The sequence below is a fragment of the Tachyglossus aculeatus genome, chromosome 11 (genome assembly GCF_015852505.1).
Source record: "Tachyglossus aculeatus isolate mTacAcu1 chromosome 11, mTacAcu1.pri, whole genome shotgun sequence".
Lineage (NCBI taxonomy): Eukaryota > Metazoa > Chordata > Mammalia > Monotremata > Tachyglossidae > Tachyglossus > Tachyglossus aculeatus.
Window position 1 is genome coordinate 16,509,739 of NC_052076.1, and position 15,895 is coordinate 16,525,633.

Below are 15,895 nucleotides of genomic sequence, written 5' to 3' on the forward strand. Positions count from 1 at the left end.
ATCCGGGCAGTAGCATGAAGTATAGATTGAAGTGGGGAGAGACAGGAGGATGGGAGATCAGAGAGGACGCTGATGCAGTAATCCAGTCGGGATAGGATGAGAGATTGAATGAGCAGGGCAGCGGTTTGGATGGAGAGGAAAGGGCAGATCTTGGCGATGTTGTGTAGCTGAGACCGGCAGGTTTTGGTGATGGATTGGATGTGAGGGGTGAGCGGAGTCGAGGATGACACCAAGGTTGCAGGCTTGTGAGACGGGAAGGATGGTAGTGCCGTCAGCAGTGATGGGAAAGTCAGGGAGAGGGCAGGGTTTGGGAGGGAAGAAAAGGAGCTCTGTCTTGGACATATTGAGTTTTAGATGGTGGGCAGACATCCAGATGGAGATGTCCTGAAGGAAGGAGGAGACACGAGCCTGAAGGGAGGGAGAGAGAGCAGGGGCAGAGATGTAGATTTGGGTGTCATCAGCATAGAGATGATAGTAGAAGCCGTAGGCGTGAATGAGTTCACCGAGGGAGTGAGTGTAGATAGAGAACAGAAGGAGACCAAGAACTGACATTTGAGGAACCCCTACAGTAAGGGGATGGGAGGGGGAGGAGGAGCCTGCAAAGGAGACTGAGATTTGCTATTTGCTATTTACTATTTGCTATTTACTATTTGCCAGACACTGTACTAAGCACTGGGGTAGATGCAGTCTAATTAAGTTGGACACAGTCCTTGTCCAGTGTGGAGCTCATAGCTTAACCCCCATTTTACAGATGAGGTAACTGAGGCACAGAGAAGTTAAGTGACTTGCCCTTGGTCATACAGCAGAAAAGTGACAAAATTGGGACTGAGACTCAGGTCTTCTGACTCCTAGGCCTGTGCTGCTTCTCAGATTCTTAGTACCACAATTGGAGTGTTTCACTATCACTTTGGACACATATTTTGGTGATTGATTGGAGCAAAATAATAATGATAATAATAATTAGGGTATTTGTTAAGCCCTTACTTTGTGTCAGGCACTGTTGTAAGCGCTGGAGTAGATGCAAGTTTGTCAGGACACAGTCCTTGTCTCATCTGGGGTTAACAATCTAAGTAGGAGAGAGACAGATATTTACTCCCCATTTTACAGATGAGGAAAGTGAGGCGCAGAGAAGTTAAAAGTGACTTGCCTAAGATCACACAGCAAGCAATTGACAGAGCCAGAATTTGAACCCAGGTCCTCTAACTCCCAGACTCGTGCTATTTCCACTAAGCCATGCTCCTGTGACTCATTTCCACTACTTCCTCTCACTCCTGTATCACCTATGCACTTAGATTAGTACCCCCTAAGCAACTGATATTCATGCCACTCTCCCCACAGTAATTATATATGAATTACATATGAATTTTTCCATCTTTCTCTAGTTTTAGTGTGTATCTATATATATATATATATCTATATATATATCTATATATATATCTATATATGTGGGGGTGTATACATATATACACACATACATATGCATATGCATACTGTGAGCCCGTTGTGGGCAGGGGTTGTCTCTATTTGTTGCTGAATTGTACTTTCCAAGTGCTTGTTACAGTGCTGTGCACACAGTAAGTGCTCAATAAATGTGATTGAATAAATGGCTACATATATATGCATATATCATCATCATCATCATCATCAATCGTATTTATTGAGCGCTTACTGTGTGCAGAGCACTGTACCAAGCGCTTGGGAAGTACAAGTTGGCAACATATAGAGACAGTACCTACCCAACAGTGGGCTCACAGTCTAAAAGGGGGAGACAGAGAACAAAACCAAGCATACTAACAAAATAAAATAGAATAGATATGTACAAGTAAAATAAATAAATAAATAAATACACACACTCTCTCTCCCTGTATAGAATGTTATATTCCTCAAGACTCAAGACTGAAAGCATCTAAGTGGGCAGGGACCATGTCTGCCAATTCTATAATAATAATAATAATAATAATAATGGCATTTGTTAAGCACTTACTATGAGCAAAGCACTGTTCTGAGCACTGGGGAGGATACAAGGTGATCAGGTTATCCCACATGGGGCTCACAGTCTTAATCCCTATTTTACAGATGAGGTAACTGAGGCACAGAGACGCCAAGTGACTTGCCCAAGGTCCCACAGCTGACAGTTGGCAGAGCCAGGATTTGAACCCATGACCTCTGACTCCCAAGCCCTTGCTCTTTCCATTGAGCCACGCTGCTTCTCCTATCCCATTGTAGTCTCCCAAGGGCACAGTACAGTGATCTGAACAGAACTGGTATTCAAAAAATACCATTGATTGACTGATTTGTATCTGTTCTTCATTTTTGAAGATGATGCTATCTATGTGGCACTAAGCCACTCCGCTTCATTTGGGCGAGCCCCAGAAACAGGGCCAGAACTATCCTAGGTTCCCTCTGAGCCCTCCTAAGACTGTTAATACCAGAGAGTATGATTTATAGCCAAAGCAATGACTCTGATTTGCTCCTTTGTATTTCTGGAGGGGGTTAATATAAGAAGGCCTGCAGGCAAGGAAGATGGTCAGAGTCTTCTGGAGGGTAGAACACTTTACTTAGCAGACTGTTAGAGACTCCTGAAGATCACCCCAAAAGGATGGACTTTGTACTGGGCAGACAGTGGTTCCTCGAGAGAATAGTTAAGGATTTCATCTAGTAATAATAATGAGTAATTATGGTATTTGTTAAGTGCTCACTATGTACCAGGCACCGTACTAAGCACTGGGGTCGATACAAGCAAATCGGGTTGGACCCAGTCCCTGTCCTACATGGGGCTCACAGTCTCAATCCCCATTTTACAGATGAGGCAGCTGAGGCACAGAGAAGTGAGGTGATTTTCCCAAGAAGATGAATGTCGAGGAGGGCAGTCAGCCCATTACTCATGGCCCTTTGATGCCCCTGTCTGAGTCAGTATCCTGGGCTATATGGATTGCGAGTCTGCCCCAGAATGGTATTGCTTGTGGTTTTAAGAGAATAATAATTGGGGTATTTGTTAAGCACTTACTGTGTGGCAAGCACTGTTCTAAGTACTAGGATAAATATGAAGATAATCTTGTCAGAAACAATTCCTGTCCCGCATGGGGATCACAGTCTAGGAGGGAATCAGTCGATCAGTCAATCATTTATTGAGCGCTTACTAAGCGTTTGGGAGAATGCAATATAATAATATAACTGAGTTGGTAGATGTATTCCCTGCCCAGAACAAGCTCACAGTCTAGAGGGGCCCTGGAGTCAGAAGGACTGTGCCACTCTGCCACTTCTCTTCTGTGTGACTTGGGGCAAGCTATTAACTTCTCTGTTCTTCAGTTCCCTCATCTGTAAAATGGGGATTAGGACTGTGAGCCCCACGTGGGACAGGGGCTGTATCCAACCTGATTAGCCAGGCACATAGTAAGCACCACAATTATTACTATAGGCAATTTACAGATATGTGTATAAGTGCTTTGGGGATGAGGGAGGGGTGAATAACGGAAGCAATGCAGAAGGGAGTGGGAAAAGAGGAAAAGAGGGCTTAATCAGGGAAGGCCTGTTGGAGGAGATGGGCCTTCAGTGAGGCTTTGAAGGTGGGGAGAGTAATTGTCCGTCGAATATGAAAAGGTAGGATGTTCCAGGCCAGAGACAGGACATTGGTGAGAGGCCGCTGGTGAGATAGACAAGATCGAGGGAAGGAGAGCAGATATTTAATCTCCATTTTACAGATGAAAAATCAGAGGCATAGAGAAGTGAAATGACTTCCCCAGAGTCACACAGCAGGCAAGTAGTGGAGCTGGGATAAGAACCCAGATCCTTTGATTCTCGGGTCCGTAGTCTTTCCACTAGGTCCTGTGGATTCGCAATCATCTGGAGACCTTCCAAAGTCTCCCTATTACATGCCTCTTTAGCTATAATCTAAATGTATTATTATTCAGAGAAACTGAAAATCTTTCAATCTCCAACTTGACTTATGTTGCTAAGTTTTACTTTAAAACAGTTGCAAAGACTCTTATTTAGATTTCTCCCAAGTATCTCATCCCCAAATTTTAAGCAAATGACGCAATGCAGAAATGACTTGCAAATGAAATGCTTATTTAATCACCCGGAAATGGAAATAGTTTATTTAAATTAAAAACAAATGAGCCAAAAACCCTACCACCTGGAAAGAGAAAAGAAGAAGCAGAGGCACTTTCAATAAGCATCTTTCCTTTAACGGCAGAAAATACTTTTCTTCTGATAATTAGAATGGTACACAAGGCTCGATAATCTCTGATTGAACTTCTTCTGGTTAGAAAGGGGTTCTCTGCTCTGTTTTAATGGCACTTATTTTGGAAGACTTTTCTTCAATTGAGTGGACTCTAGATGAGAGGACTTTTCCTCGTGGATCTATCTCCTCAACAACGGTCTTCACCAGGGTAGTTTTGGATAGATCTGGAAAAGAACCAGAAGGATATATCCAGTTAAAAATGTTACCATGTTGAAATTGTGCTCCAGTATAACATGTGGTATTGATCTCTAACTAGCATAATTAGGAATCACCATATATCTTGGGCATTTAGTACTCACCCGACCCTCAGCCCTAGCACTTATATATATATAGTATATATATATACTAGTATAGTATATATATATATATATATAAGTATATATATATATATTATTTATTTATATTAATGTCTGTCTCTACCTCTCAACTGTAAGCTTGTTTATTTTATGACATTTGCTAAGTACTTAACTCTGTGCCAGGCACTGTAAGAAGCACTGGGCTAAATACAAACTAATCAGGTTGGACAAAGTCCATGTCCCACATAGGGCTCACGCTCTTAATTCCCATTTTACAGTTAAGGTAACTGTGGCACAGAGAAGTCAAGTGACTTGTCCAAGGTCACACATTAAAAAAGTGGAGGAGCCGGCCTTAGGACCCAGGTCCCTCTCTCTGCTAGGCCCATGCGCTGTCCATTAGATCACAGTCTGCTTCTTCTGCTTCTTGTAGGCTGGGAATATGTCTACAAACTTTGTTGTATTTTACTCTCTCTACTGCTTAGTACAGTGCTCTGCACACTTTAAGCTCTTGATTAATACCAGTGATTGGTTGATTGATTGATTAAATCAAATGGGGCATTATCTGAGCTGGAGAGCTTAAATTGTCTTCATTCCCTGGACCAATGTCATTTTATCATAGGCTGCAGCTGACTATGGGAAGGCAACGAACCCTCTGATACCCAGGAATATTATTGGAAGCAGTGTGGTGTTCACAATACCTTTACTTGGACTTCCCAGACCTCCAGGTACATAGCTTTTGGATTGGAAACACGATCTGTGGAAGAACCAACAAATTCTTTTTTCATTGGTGAAGGATGACTATGAAGATAGTAAGGTATCAACCTGAATGCAATTTCATTGTCAGGAACAGATTTCAGTTTGCTAGGAAAATGAATATTAAGTTCTGGAGGTGTCAGGACTGAAATGGAGTTTTTCTTCGTTTTTTACTTGACAGTTCTAGCTTATTGGTCGTTGTTTACTAAGGATCAACTAGAGTGAGTTGATCAGTCAGTCAAGCATATTTATCGAGCGCTTACTGTGTACAGAGCACTGTGCTAAGCACTTGGGAGAGTACAATACAGCAGTAAACAGGCACATTCCCTGCACACAACAAGCTCCCTGCCTAAAGAGCCTAGGCACATAGTGCTTACCAAGTACCATAAAAAAGAACAAAAGCTAGCCATATGTGAGGAATAGAGATGTTTTCCTGGGTGGAGCAGGCACCGGAGGGCTCAGGTGCATCGCCTCAGGTGGACCCTCATGACTTTGTGCCTTGGTAGAAGCAGATTGGGATGGGCAAGGTGGGCATGGTGAGGAGTAGAAAGTTAAAGCTCCCATTTGTCCGTGGGATGTGCAGTCCCACCAAAAAATGGACTGCTGAGATTGGGGAAAGGAAAGTCATGACATTTTCAGACACCCCAAACTAATGGGCAAGAGCCCCCTTCTAGACTGTGAGTCCGTTGTTGGGTAGGGACCGTCTCTATATGTTGCAGACTTGTACTTCCTAAGCGCTTAGTACAGTGCTCTGCACACAGTAAGCGCTCAATAAATGCAATTGAATGAATGAATGAATGAAAGATTGGCTAAAGGGAGCACTCACCCTCTGCGTGTTGCACACTCCCCTCTTCAAAAAAAACCAGTGTCCTGGGACGCTCCCCCAGCCTTGATGATGAAATTCCATCTGGGACATTCTTCCTCACTCCACTCCAACTCTCCTCCCCTCCACCCCCTTTCTCTCTTTCTCTGTCTCTCTCCATATATGCCAGTGAAATTCACCTATAGGTTCATGTGTAACTTTCTTCCTCTAGGGATGATGGGGCCTTAGAAAAAAACAAGTGTGCATGTATTTTTATCCAGCATACCGGCATACATGGGGATTGAATGGTGTAGTTTATTTCAGACCAACGGTATTGGCTTATCCACTACTCCTACGATCCCATTTTCCAGTGGGTTTAATGCAAGTCAGTCCAGGAAGGAGGTCTTTAAGGAAATGAGGCCGATGTTAAGATTAAAATTATTCAAGGCAACGGGCTATCAGGAAGAATGGGTGAGAAGAAAAAGCCCACGTGGGTTGAGGTTCATATGGGGTTCCAGGAGGCTTCGGGGTTGAAAGGAAATAAAATAAACTCTCATCATCATCATCATCATCAATCGTATTTATTGAGCGCTTACTATGTGCAGAGCACTGTACTAAGCGCTTGGGAAGTACAAATTGGCAACATATAGAGACAACTATATGTTGACAGCTCTCAAAGACAACTATTGGAATTGATCTGGAAGGTAACCGGGAGTTTATTATTATTAAAGTGATCTGAAGAAAGAGGCCCAGTGGCCATACAGTAGGGGGTTATGTGGTAGTAACATTTAGGAATTACTGACTAGGGTAAATAATAACGATGGTATTTGTTAAGCACTTATTATGTGCCAGGCACCGTATTAAGCACTGGGGAGGCCAGAGGAGTCAGAAAACCAGTGAAAAGGAGGTTAGAGTAACTGAGGGAATCAGTGAACCTGTTGGCATTGGAGTGGAAGAGAAAATAAGGAGGAAGAAGAGGTAAAGTCTTTGGGTAGCGAAATAGAATTTTTAAAAGCTTTTCAAACCCGGTACTTACTCTCCGTCGCCATCGATCAGGTGACAGTAGGTCTCGATTTCCTTCTCCAAGTGAATTTTGATGTCCAGAAGCTGCTCGTACTCCAGTTTCTGGCCCTCAGTTTCAGTGCGAATCTGCTGCAGCTGGTCCTCTAGGGTCCCAATCTGGGCCTGCATTTGGGAGAGCTGGACGCAGTAGTTTCCCTCCGTCTCAGCCAAGGAGCATTCGAGCGAATGTTTCTGGGGGTTGAGGTGAAAAAGTCAGTCAGTTATCGTATTTATTGAGCGCTTACTGTGTGCAGGGTGCTTACTAAGTGCTTGGGAGATTACAATAAAACAATATCACAGACACCTTCCCTGCCCACAGTAATCTGTTGTAGGTTGTATTCTATTCTATTCTATTCTATTCTATTCTATTCTATTCTATTCTATTGTATTTATTTTACTTTGTTAGTATGTTTGGTTTTGTTCTCTGTCTCCCCCTTTTAGACTGTGAACCCACTGTTGGGTAGGGACTGTCTCCATATGTTGCCAACTTGTACTTCTCAAGCGCTTAGTACAGTGCTCTGCACACAGTAAGTGCTCAATAAATATGATTGATTGATTGATTGATTGTTCAAAGAAAGTGCTATGTGGAGGCAGGACAGACCAAACTGGGGATGTTGTTTACTTCTCATTGGAAAGAAGAACATTCTAGCTTCTCAAAGAACCTCCCTTGCCTGAACTCAGCTCTAGAGATCCAGAGATTTCCTTTACTCTGCTAAGCAGCGTGGCTCAGTGGAAAGAGCACGGGCTTTGGAGTCAGAGGTCATGGGTTCAAATCCCAGGTCCACCAATTGTCAGCTGTATGACTTTGGGCAAATCACTTAACTTCTCTGGGCCTCAGTTACCTCATCTGTAAAATGGGGATTAAGACTGTGAGCCCCCTGTGGGACAACCTGATCACCTTGTAACCTCCCCAGCGCTTAGAACAGTGCTTTGCACATAGTAAGCACTTAATAAAAATGCCATCATTATTTTACCTTTAAAAGCATATGTTTAGGGGCATGGCATTATCCTGACCCACCAGGAATCCCCTGGACAACTGGGCATTCCCTAGAAGCCTCTGGGATGAGGTTGTGGGATGCAAATATTCTATTGTGGGGGGTTAATTTGGGCCTTTCAGATGCTCCTCAGGCTGCTGTCCAAAGCCCATTTCAGTGGTGATTCACTGTGGCTGGACCCAGCCCACACTCCGTTGGTGCTTCCAAGATCCTTGGGATGAGACCAACATCTGAGGTTGCGGGCCAGAAACAGCTGGGAAGAGTGAGTTCTCATTCAGGAACCACAGCCTCATCATTCCCTGAGGTGGGGTCCATCATGCATTTCTGTTGGACTCTCCTGTTTGTCTAAGGAAAAACACGTCTTCTGGAAAGGACTTTCCTTCAATAACTTTTCTCCTGGGGTCGTCAGATTACTGACTGGAGTTCTGTGAGGACAGGCATTCTGCTGCTAGTTGGAAAAAGGCTCTGTCTTTACATCATTTAGCAGTCAGTGAAGTAAGGAATAATTAGAGAAGAGCATTATGTTGCACTTGCCACGCCGGGACTCCCCGCCACCCACGCACTCTGGATCCTTCCCTCTCACACATGGGTGGGCAGTGGGGTGGGGGTCAGCAGTTGCTGTTCACCCCAGGACTCTATTTATTTGTTTATTTATTTTACTTGTACATATCTATTCTATTTTATTTTGTTAGTATGTTTGGTTTGGTTCTCTGTCTCCCCCTTTCAGACTGTGAGCCCACTGTTGGGTAGGGACTGTCTCTATACGTTGCCAACTTGGACTTCCCAAGTGCTTAGTACAGTGCTCTGCACACAGTAAGCGCTCAATAAATACGATTGATGATGATGACTGAGGGCATGGGGTGACACTTATTTAAGAATCTTAACACTTTAAGGCAAAATTTTTATTTTGTACATTCTGGCTTGTGGGTTGAGTACTCCATACGGCTCAGGAAAGGCAGTTATTAATTTTTTTATAATGAAATGGTTTAATTTTCTCTTCATTTGGCAGAATCTGAGGATCTGCATCCTTTCCTGATCGGGGTGGGGATACTGGTGGGGAGAGAATCAGTGCGACCTAATGGATAGAGCCAAGGCCTGGGAGTCTAATCTAATCATCATCATCATCAATCATATTTATTGAGCGCTTACTATGTGCAGAGCACTGTACTAAGCGCTTGGGAAGTACAAATTGGCAACATCTACAGACAGTCTAAAAGGGGGAGACTAAACCAAACATACTAACAAAATCAAATAAATAGAATAGATATGTACAAGTAAAATAGAGTAATAAACATGTACAAACATAGATACATATATTTCTCGCCGAACTTGTTTGCTATTTGACCTTGGGCAAGTCACCTAACTTCTCTGTGCTTCAGTTCCCTCATCTGTAAAATGGTGATTGAGACTGTGAGCCCCAGGAGGAGCATGGATTGTGTCCAACCTGATTAGCTCATATCTACCCCAGGGCTTAGAACAGTGCCTGGCACATAGTAAGCACTTGACAAATACTATGAAGGGAAAAAAAAAAAAAGGTTCCCTTGGCCTGTCTGGGAAGAAGGAAAATGGAGACTCTTTTTTTTATGGGATTTGCTAAGGACTTACTATGTTCCAGGCACTGTACTAAGCACTGGGGTAGATAAGAGCTAATCAGGTTGAACACAGTCCACATCCCACAAGGGGACCACACTCTTAATCCCCATTTTTCCGATGAGGTAACTGAGGTACAGAGAAGTTAAGTGACTTTCCCAAGGTCACACAGCGGGCAAGTGACAGAGCTGCCCGCTATGTCTCCAGGAGGGAAAGATTAATCATGAAAGTTTCCAGTAACCAAAACCAGTCTGACTTTGGACTTCTCCCCACCGTAGCCAAGAGGGACTGGAGCTCGATCTCCAGAGTCTGGAGGGTGCGTCTCATCTCCGTGAGCTCGTTCCTGGCCGAGGTGGCGGCTCCGGCGTCATCCGAGATCTGCTGCTGCAGGTTGGCGCTCTGAAAAGAAATTTGCAGACCAGTTAAGTCTAGTTAGGAGAGGTCAGGATGGAAGGACGGGACCCCATTAGGCATAAGGGATTTACCCTTTCGTTGAACCAGGCTTCGGCGTCCCTGCGGTTCTGCTCAGCTAAATCTTCATACTCGGCTCTCATGTTGTTCAGCAGGACGGTCAGGTCGACTCCCGGGGCCGCGTTCATTTCCACATTCACGTTCCCACCCGCCGCACACTGGAGGACTTTCATTTCCTGGAAGGGAAGCGTTTGAGTCATTTTGAGAATCATGTGCTTTTTCATGCCACTCATATTGATTAAACCGCTTTTTAAAAGTCGATTCTAGATCCTGAAATTGGCCATCTGAATGTTGGTTGTGTGATGTGGAGGAAATCCTTTCTTTATCGCATCCAGATCCTTGCCGGGATCTTCCTACTCCCCTTCTACAGATTTCTTTAGTATTTCCTGAACCACAAGCACTGAGGTTCATTCTAGGCAAGATGAGGACTGTGAGCTCACAATCTTGGAAGGACAGGGTGTCTCTCTGAGCGGGTGAAATGCACACCAGGCAAAATCACAACTAGTACAGGAAAGCTGACTGTCTCTTGTGATGGAAGCATTCCTGGAATATGGTGGCTTAAACCAGATTTCAATGTACCATCATCAGTTGTGTTAATTGAATGTTTACTGTGCATAGAGCACCGTACTAAGCACTTGGGAAGTTACAATACAACAGAGAAGCAGCATGGCTTAGTGGATAGAGCACGGGCCTGGGCATCTAAAGGTTCTAATCCCAGCTCCACCACCTGTCTGCTGTGTGACCTTGGGCAAGTCACTTAACTTCTCTCTGTCCCCCCCTTCTAGACTGTGAGCCCGCTGTTGGGTAGGGACTGTCTCTATGTGTTGCCAACTTGTACTTCCCAAGCACTTAGTACAGTGCTCTGCACACAGTAAGCGCTCAATAAATACGATTGATTGATTGATTGATTCTCTCTGCCTCTCTCTGTAAAATGGGGATTAAGAGTGTGAGCCCCATGTGGGACAGGGATTGTGTCCAACGTGATTAACTTGTATCTACCCCAGTGCTTAGAACAGTGCCTAATAAGTACTATTATTGTTATTAGCAGAGTTAGTAGACATGTTCCCTGCCCCAAACATGTTTACAGTCTTACAGACGAAAGAGAAAAATCATCAGCTCAGGGGAAAGGAAGGCCGCCTAACATTTCTTCCCAGAGTCACAGAACGAAGCCTTATGCAGTGAGAAGGAAAGTGGAAAGTTAGACTGTGAGCCCACTGTTGGGTAGGGACTGTCTCTATATGTTGCCAACTTGTACTTCCCAAGGGCTTGGTACAGTGCTCTGCACGCAGTAAGTGCTTAATAAATACGATTGATTGATTGATTGATTGAAATGGCGGTTGAGCTACCTCCTCGTGGTTCTTCTTGAGGTAGGTCAGCTCCTCGCTGAGGGTCTCGTACTGAATCTCCAGATCCGTCCTGCACAGGGTCAGCTCGTCCTGGACTCGCCGCAGGCCGTTGATGTCTGCCTCCACGCTCTGGTGTAGAGCCAGCTCGTTTTCAAACCTTAAATGGGCAGAAAGAGAGCTTTTGGGGGCCAATCATATCATTCAGTGAAATAGGAATTTCCTTTGACGTATTAATTGATCAGTAACGTCTGCTGACAGCTAAGCACAGGGAGAGTGTAGCAGTAGCAAGATACACATTCCTTGTCCTCGAGGAGCTTACGGTTTAATGGGGGCAACTGATAAAATGTATTTAATGAAAGCAGGAGGAGGAATAAGGCAGGATAAATAAATGAAATGGCTGAATAAAAAATGGTAATAAATAAATAATTAAACGTGCAAATACATTTATAAATCAAAAGTACATTTTTCATTTATGTGGAGGATAGGAATAAAATAGTTAAGTGCTATGATTGGGCTGTTGTGAATTAATTGGGGAAGGCTTTTGGGAAGAGGAGGAGGAGTACAAGGAGGGATTTAAGGAGGACTTTGAAGATAACATGATAGGGAAAATCAGATGAAACCCGATTCCCTGAAAGTCATCTAATTCCACTACCATTATTGTACTTTATTTTTGTTAGTTGTTGCCAACTTGTACTTCCCAAGCGCTTAGTTCAGTGCTCTGCACACAGTAAGCGCTCAATAAATACGATTGATTGATTGATTAGTATTTTTTAAATGAAAAATTGGGAACCAGCTAGAGAAGAGTACTTTAGAATGAATTATCTTTTTGATGAATGCCTTCATTTTTATTTGGGAATTAATAATAATAATAAAAGATCGTCAGCCCTTATTATGTGTCAAGCACTGTACAAAGTGCTTGGGTAGATATTGGGTTCCACATTTTACATATGAGGAAGAGCAGGTTTTGCACCATCATTTTGCAGAAGGGGGAACTGAGGCACAGAGAAGTTAAGTGACTTGCCCAAGGTCACACAGCGCTTAAGTAAGTGGTGGAGTCGGGATTAGTACACAGGTCCTCTGATTCCCAAGCTCGTGTTCCTTTTCTTTAGCCACGCTGTCTCTAAGGATTACATTTAATCCTCAAGGAAAAGAGAAAATAATCTTTTGGGGGTAAAATCATTACCGGTAATGTGAGCCCGCTGTTGGGTAGGGACCGTCTCTATATGTTGCCAACTTGTACTTCCCAAGCGCTTAGTACAGTGCTCTGCACACAGTAAGCGCTCAATAAATACGATTGAATGAATGAATGAATCGGCCGCACTTACTTTAAACGAAAATCATCAGCAGCTAGCCTGGCGTTGTCAATCTGTAGAACCACATTGGCATTACAGGTGGTGGAAGAGATGATCTGGAATATTTTAGAAAAACGTACTAAAGGATAATTTTATCACGCTAAAATGCATATTGCCAAAACAATTGCAATTCCAGCTACTGCAGTGAAATTTCCCCTAAGCGCTCAAAGGATAGTGAAACATTTAAAACTTTCCAGATAGATGTGGGTTTGTGTCCTGAAATCATTCTCTGTAAAATGCTGCATGGACCTATTATTTATTTATTTTAAATTCTTTAAGCATTTACTAGGTGAAAGGCACTGTACGAGCTCTGGGGTAGATACGAGTTAATCAAGTTGGACATAATCTCTGACCCCATTGGGATTCACAGTACTAATCCCCATTTTACACAGGAGATAACTGAGGCACAGAGAAGTGAAGTGATTTGCCCAAGGTCCCACAGCAGGCAAGTGGCAGAGTTGGGATTTTTTTTTTTGATGGCATTTATTAAGCGCTTGCTATGTGCAAAGCACTGTTCTAAGCGCTGAATAATAATGACATTTATTAAGCGCTTACTATGTGTAAAGCACTGTTCTGAGCGCTGAATAATAATGACATTTATTAAGCGCTTGCTATGTGTAAAGCACTGTTCTAAGCACTGAATAATAATGACATTTTTAAGCGCTTACTATGTGTAAAGCACTGTTCTAAGCGCTGAATAATAATGACATTTATTAAGCGCTTACTAGGTGTAAAGCACTGTTCTAAGCGCTGAATAATAATGACATTTATTAAGCGCTTACTATGTGCAAAGCACTGTTCAAAGCGCTGGGGAGTTTACAAAGTGATCAGGTTGTCCCACAGGGGGCTCACAATCTTAATCCCCATTTTACAGATGAGGGAACTGAGGCACAGAGAAGTGAAGTGACTTGCCCAAAGTCACACAGCTGACAACTGGCAGAGCTGGGATTCAAACCCATGACCTCTGGCTCCAAAGCCCGGGCTCTTTCCACTGAGCCACGCTGCTTCTCTGGCCCAGGTTTTCTGGCTCTCAAGCCCATGCTCTGTCCCCTAGGCCACAGCTTTCATTAATAGGAATAAGAAATTGCATTGCACGTGAAATTATTTTAAAATCAGTGCCTGCCCAGTGGTGAAACTAAAGGCGCAGGTCTCTTAAAGGGAATTAGAGCCGCTGAAACTCACATCCATGAATATTCATATATAAAACCTGTAGAAAGAAGAATTCCGTCCTCTTCAGAGTTTGTCACACTCCGACAAGTGTGACAAGTCACACTCTTTGACACACTCACACTCTGGTTAGGCGCCATGGAGGTTTGACTCGATTACTTTAATTGAAACAGCATAGCCTAATAGATGAAGTCAGAAGGACCTGGTTTTTCATCCCAGCTTCACCACCTATCTGCCGTGTGACCTTGGACAAGTCACTTAACTTCTCTGTCCCTCAGTTACCTCTTGTGTAAAATGGGGATTAAGACTGTGAGCCCCATGTGGTACAGGGACTGTGTCCAACGTGCTTAGCTTGTCTCTACCCCAGCGCTTAGAAGGGTGCTTGACATGTAGTAAGTGCTTAACAATTACCATCATCATTATTATTATAGTGGTATTTGTTAGTGACTTAACTGTGTGTTAAGGAGATTAATACTGTGAGCCCCATGTGGGATATGCAGCGTGGCTCAGTGGAAAGAGCCCGGGCTTGGGACTCACATATGGCTTCCCCACATGTCTGCTGTATGACCTTGGGCAAGTCACTTAACTTCTCTGAGCCTCAGTTACCTCATCTGTAAAATGGGGATGAAGACTGTGAGCCCCACGTGGGACATCGTGATCACCTTGTATCCCCCCCAGCACTTAGAACAGCGCTTTGCACATAGCAAGCGCTTAACAAATGCCATCATCATTATTATTATTATATGGTCTACGTTCAACTTGATTACCTTATCTCAACCCCAGTACTCACTAATTCAATTCAATTCAATTCAATTCAATTCAATTGTATTTATTGAGCGCTTACTGTGTGCAGAGCTTACTACAATTCCTGACGCATAATAAGCACTTAACAAATACCATAAAAAAGCGCTATATTAAGAACTATATAGGACACGGCCTCTGTTCCACATAGGGCTCAGAGTCCAAGGAAGGGGGATAGAAACTAGGTTTTTAATTCCCAATTTACAGAAGAGGAAATTGAGGTACAGGGTACAGAGTAGCTAAATGATTTGCCTAAGAAGGTACACAGGCAGGTAGCAAAGCCACGATTAGAACCCATGTCCTCTGACACCCAGGCCCGTTCTCTATCCACTTTAAGTGCTTAGTACAGTGCTCTGCACACAGTAAGCGCTCAATAAATACGATTGAATGAATGAATGAATAGGCCATCCTTTCATCCCTTTGTCAGGATGCCAGAGTTATCCAGCTAAGCACGCTTTGAAGGGCAGATGAAAATAATGAGACAAATTTATGGTTTCTTACCTGATTCCTCAGGTCTTCGATGATAGGGAAATACCTACTGTAATCATGGTCGAGTCCCCGGCAAGAGCCAGGACCAAATTTCTCGTACCAACCCTTGATCTTCCGCTCCAGGTCGGCGTTGGCCTCCTCCAGGGCCCGCACGTTGTCCAGGTAGGAGGCCAGGCGGTCGTTCAGGTTCTGCATGGTCACCTTCTCGTTCCCGGACAGGAGCCCGCCCTCGCTCCCGAGGAAGGCCGAGCAAGAAGCATTTCCAAGGCTCCCACCAATGTGGCTTCCACCTGGGCCACCCAAACTGCTTCCAAAGCTTCCTCCTGCTGGGCCTCCAACCAAGGAGCGGGAGAAGCTGCTATTCCCACAGCCCGCTCCAGGCCCAGAGCAAGCCCTCCTGGAACCACCGGAGAATCTCAGGGACATGGTCCTTCCGGGGCAGCGGCCTCATTCAAGTGGGATCGGAGGGCTGAGTGGAGAGATTACCGTGGTCGGATGGTTTCGCCATTCTTTTATACCCAGTTGGTG

General features: G+C 43.9%; 1 protein-coding gene across 1 annotated transcript; it reads right to left on the reverse strand.

Moving 5' to 3' along the window:
• Positions 1–4,264: 4,264 nt before the first annotated feature.
• Positions 4,265–15,793, reverse strand: LOC119934314 (keratin, type I cytoskeletal 28-like). The gene is made up of 8 exons (XM_038753766.1): positions 15,380–15,793; positions 12,884–12,966; positions 11,559–11,715; positions 10,227–10,388; positions 10,015–10,140; positions 7,131–7,348; positions 5,238–5,293; positions 4,265–4,407 (listed from the first exon to the last, which is right to left on the reverse strand). The coding sequence occupies exons 1-8, from the start codon at positions 15,791–15,793 to the stop codon at positions 4,265–4,267; spliced, it is 1,359 nt and encodes a 452-aa protein (XP_038609694.1).
• Positions 15,794–15,895: the final 102 nt, after the last annotated feature.

What these genes read in the sequence shown, in the direction of transcription:
- LOC119934314 (XM_038753766.1), bottom strand. Translation starts at nt 15,793, where the DNA reads ATGTCCCTGAGATTCTCCGGTGGTTCCAGGAGGGCTTGCTCTGGGCCT. An exon ending in TCGAAGACCTGAGGAATCAG is followed by an intron (nt 12,967 to 15,379) that starts GTAAGAAACCAT and finishes AAAATATTCCAG; the next exon opens with ATCATCTCTTCCACCACCTG. An exon ending in AAGCCTGGTTCAACGAAAGG is followed by an intron (nt 10,141 to 10,226) that starts GTAAATCCCTTA and finishes ATTTCTTTTCAG; the next exon opens with AGCGCCAACCTGCAGCAGCA.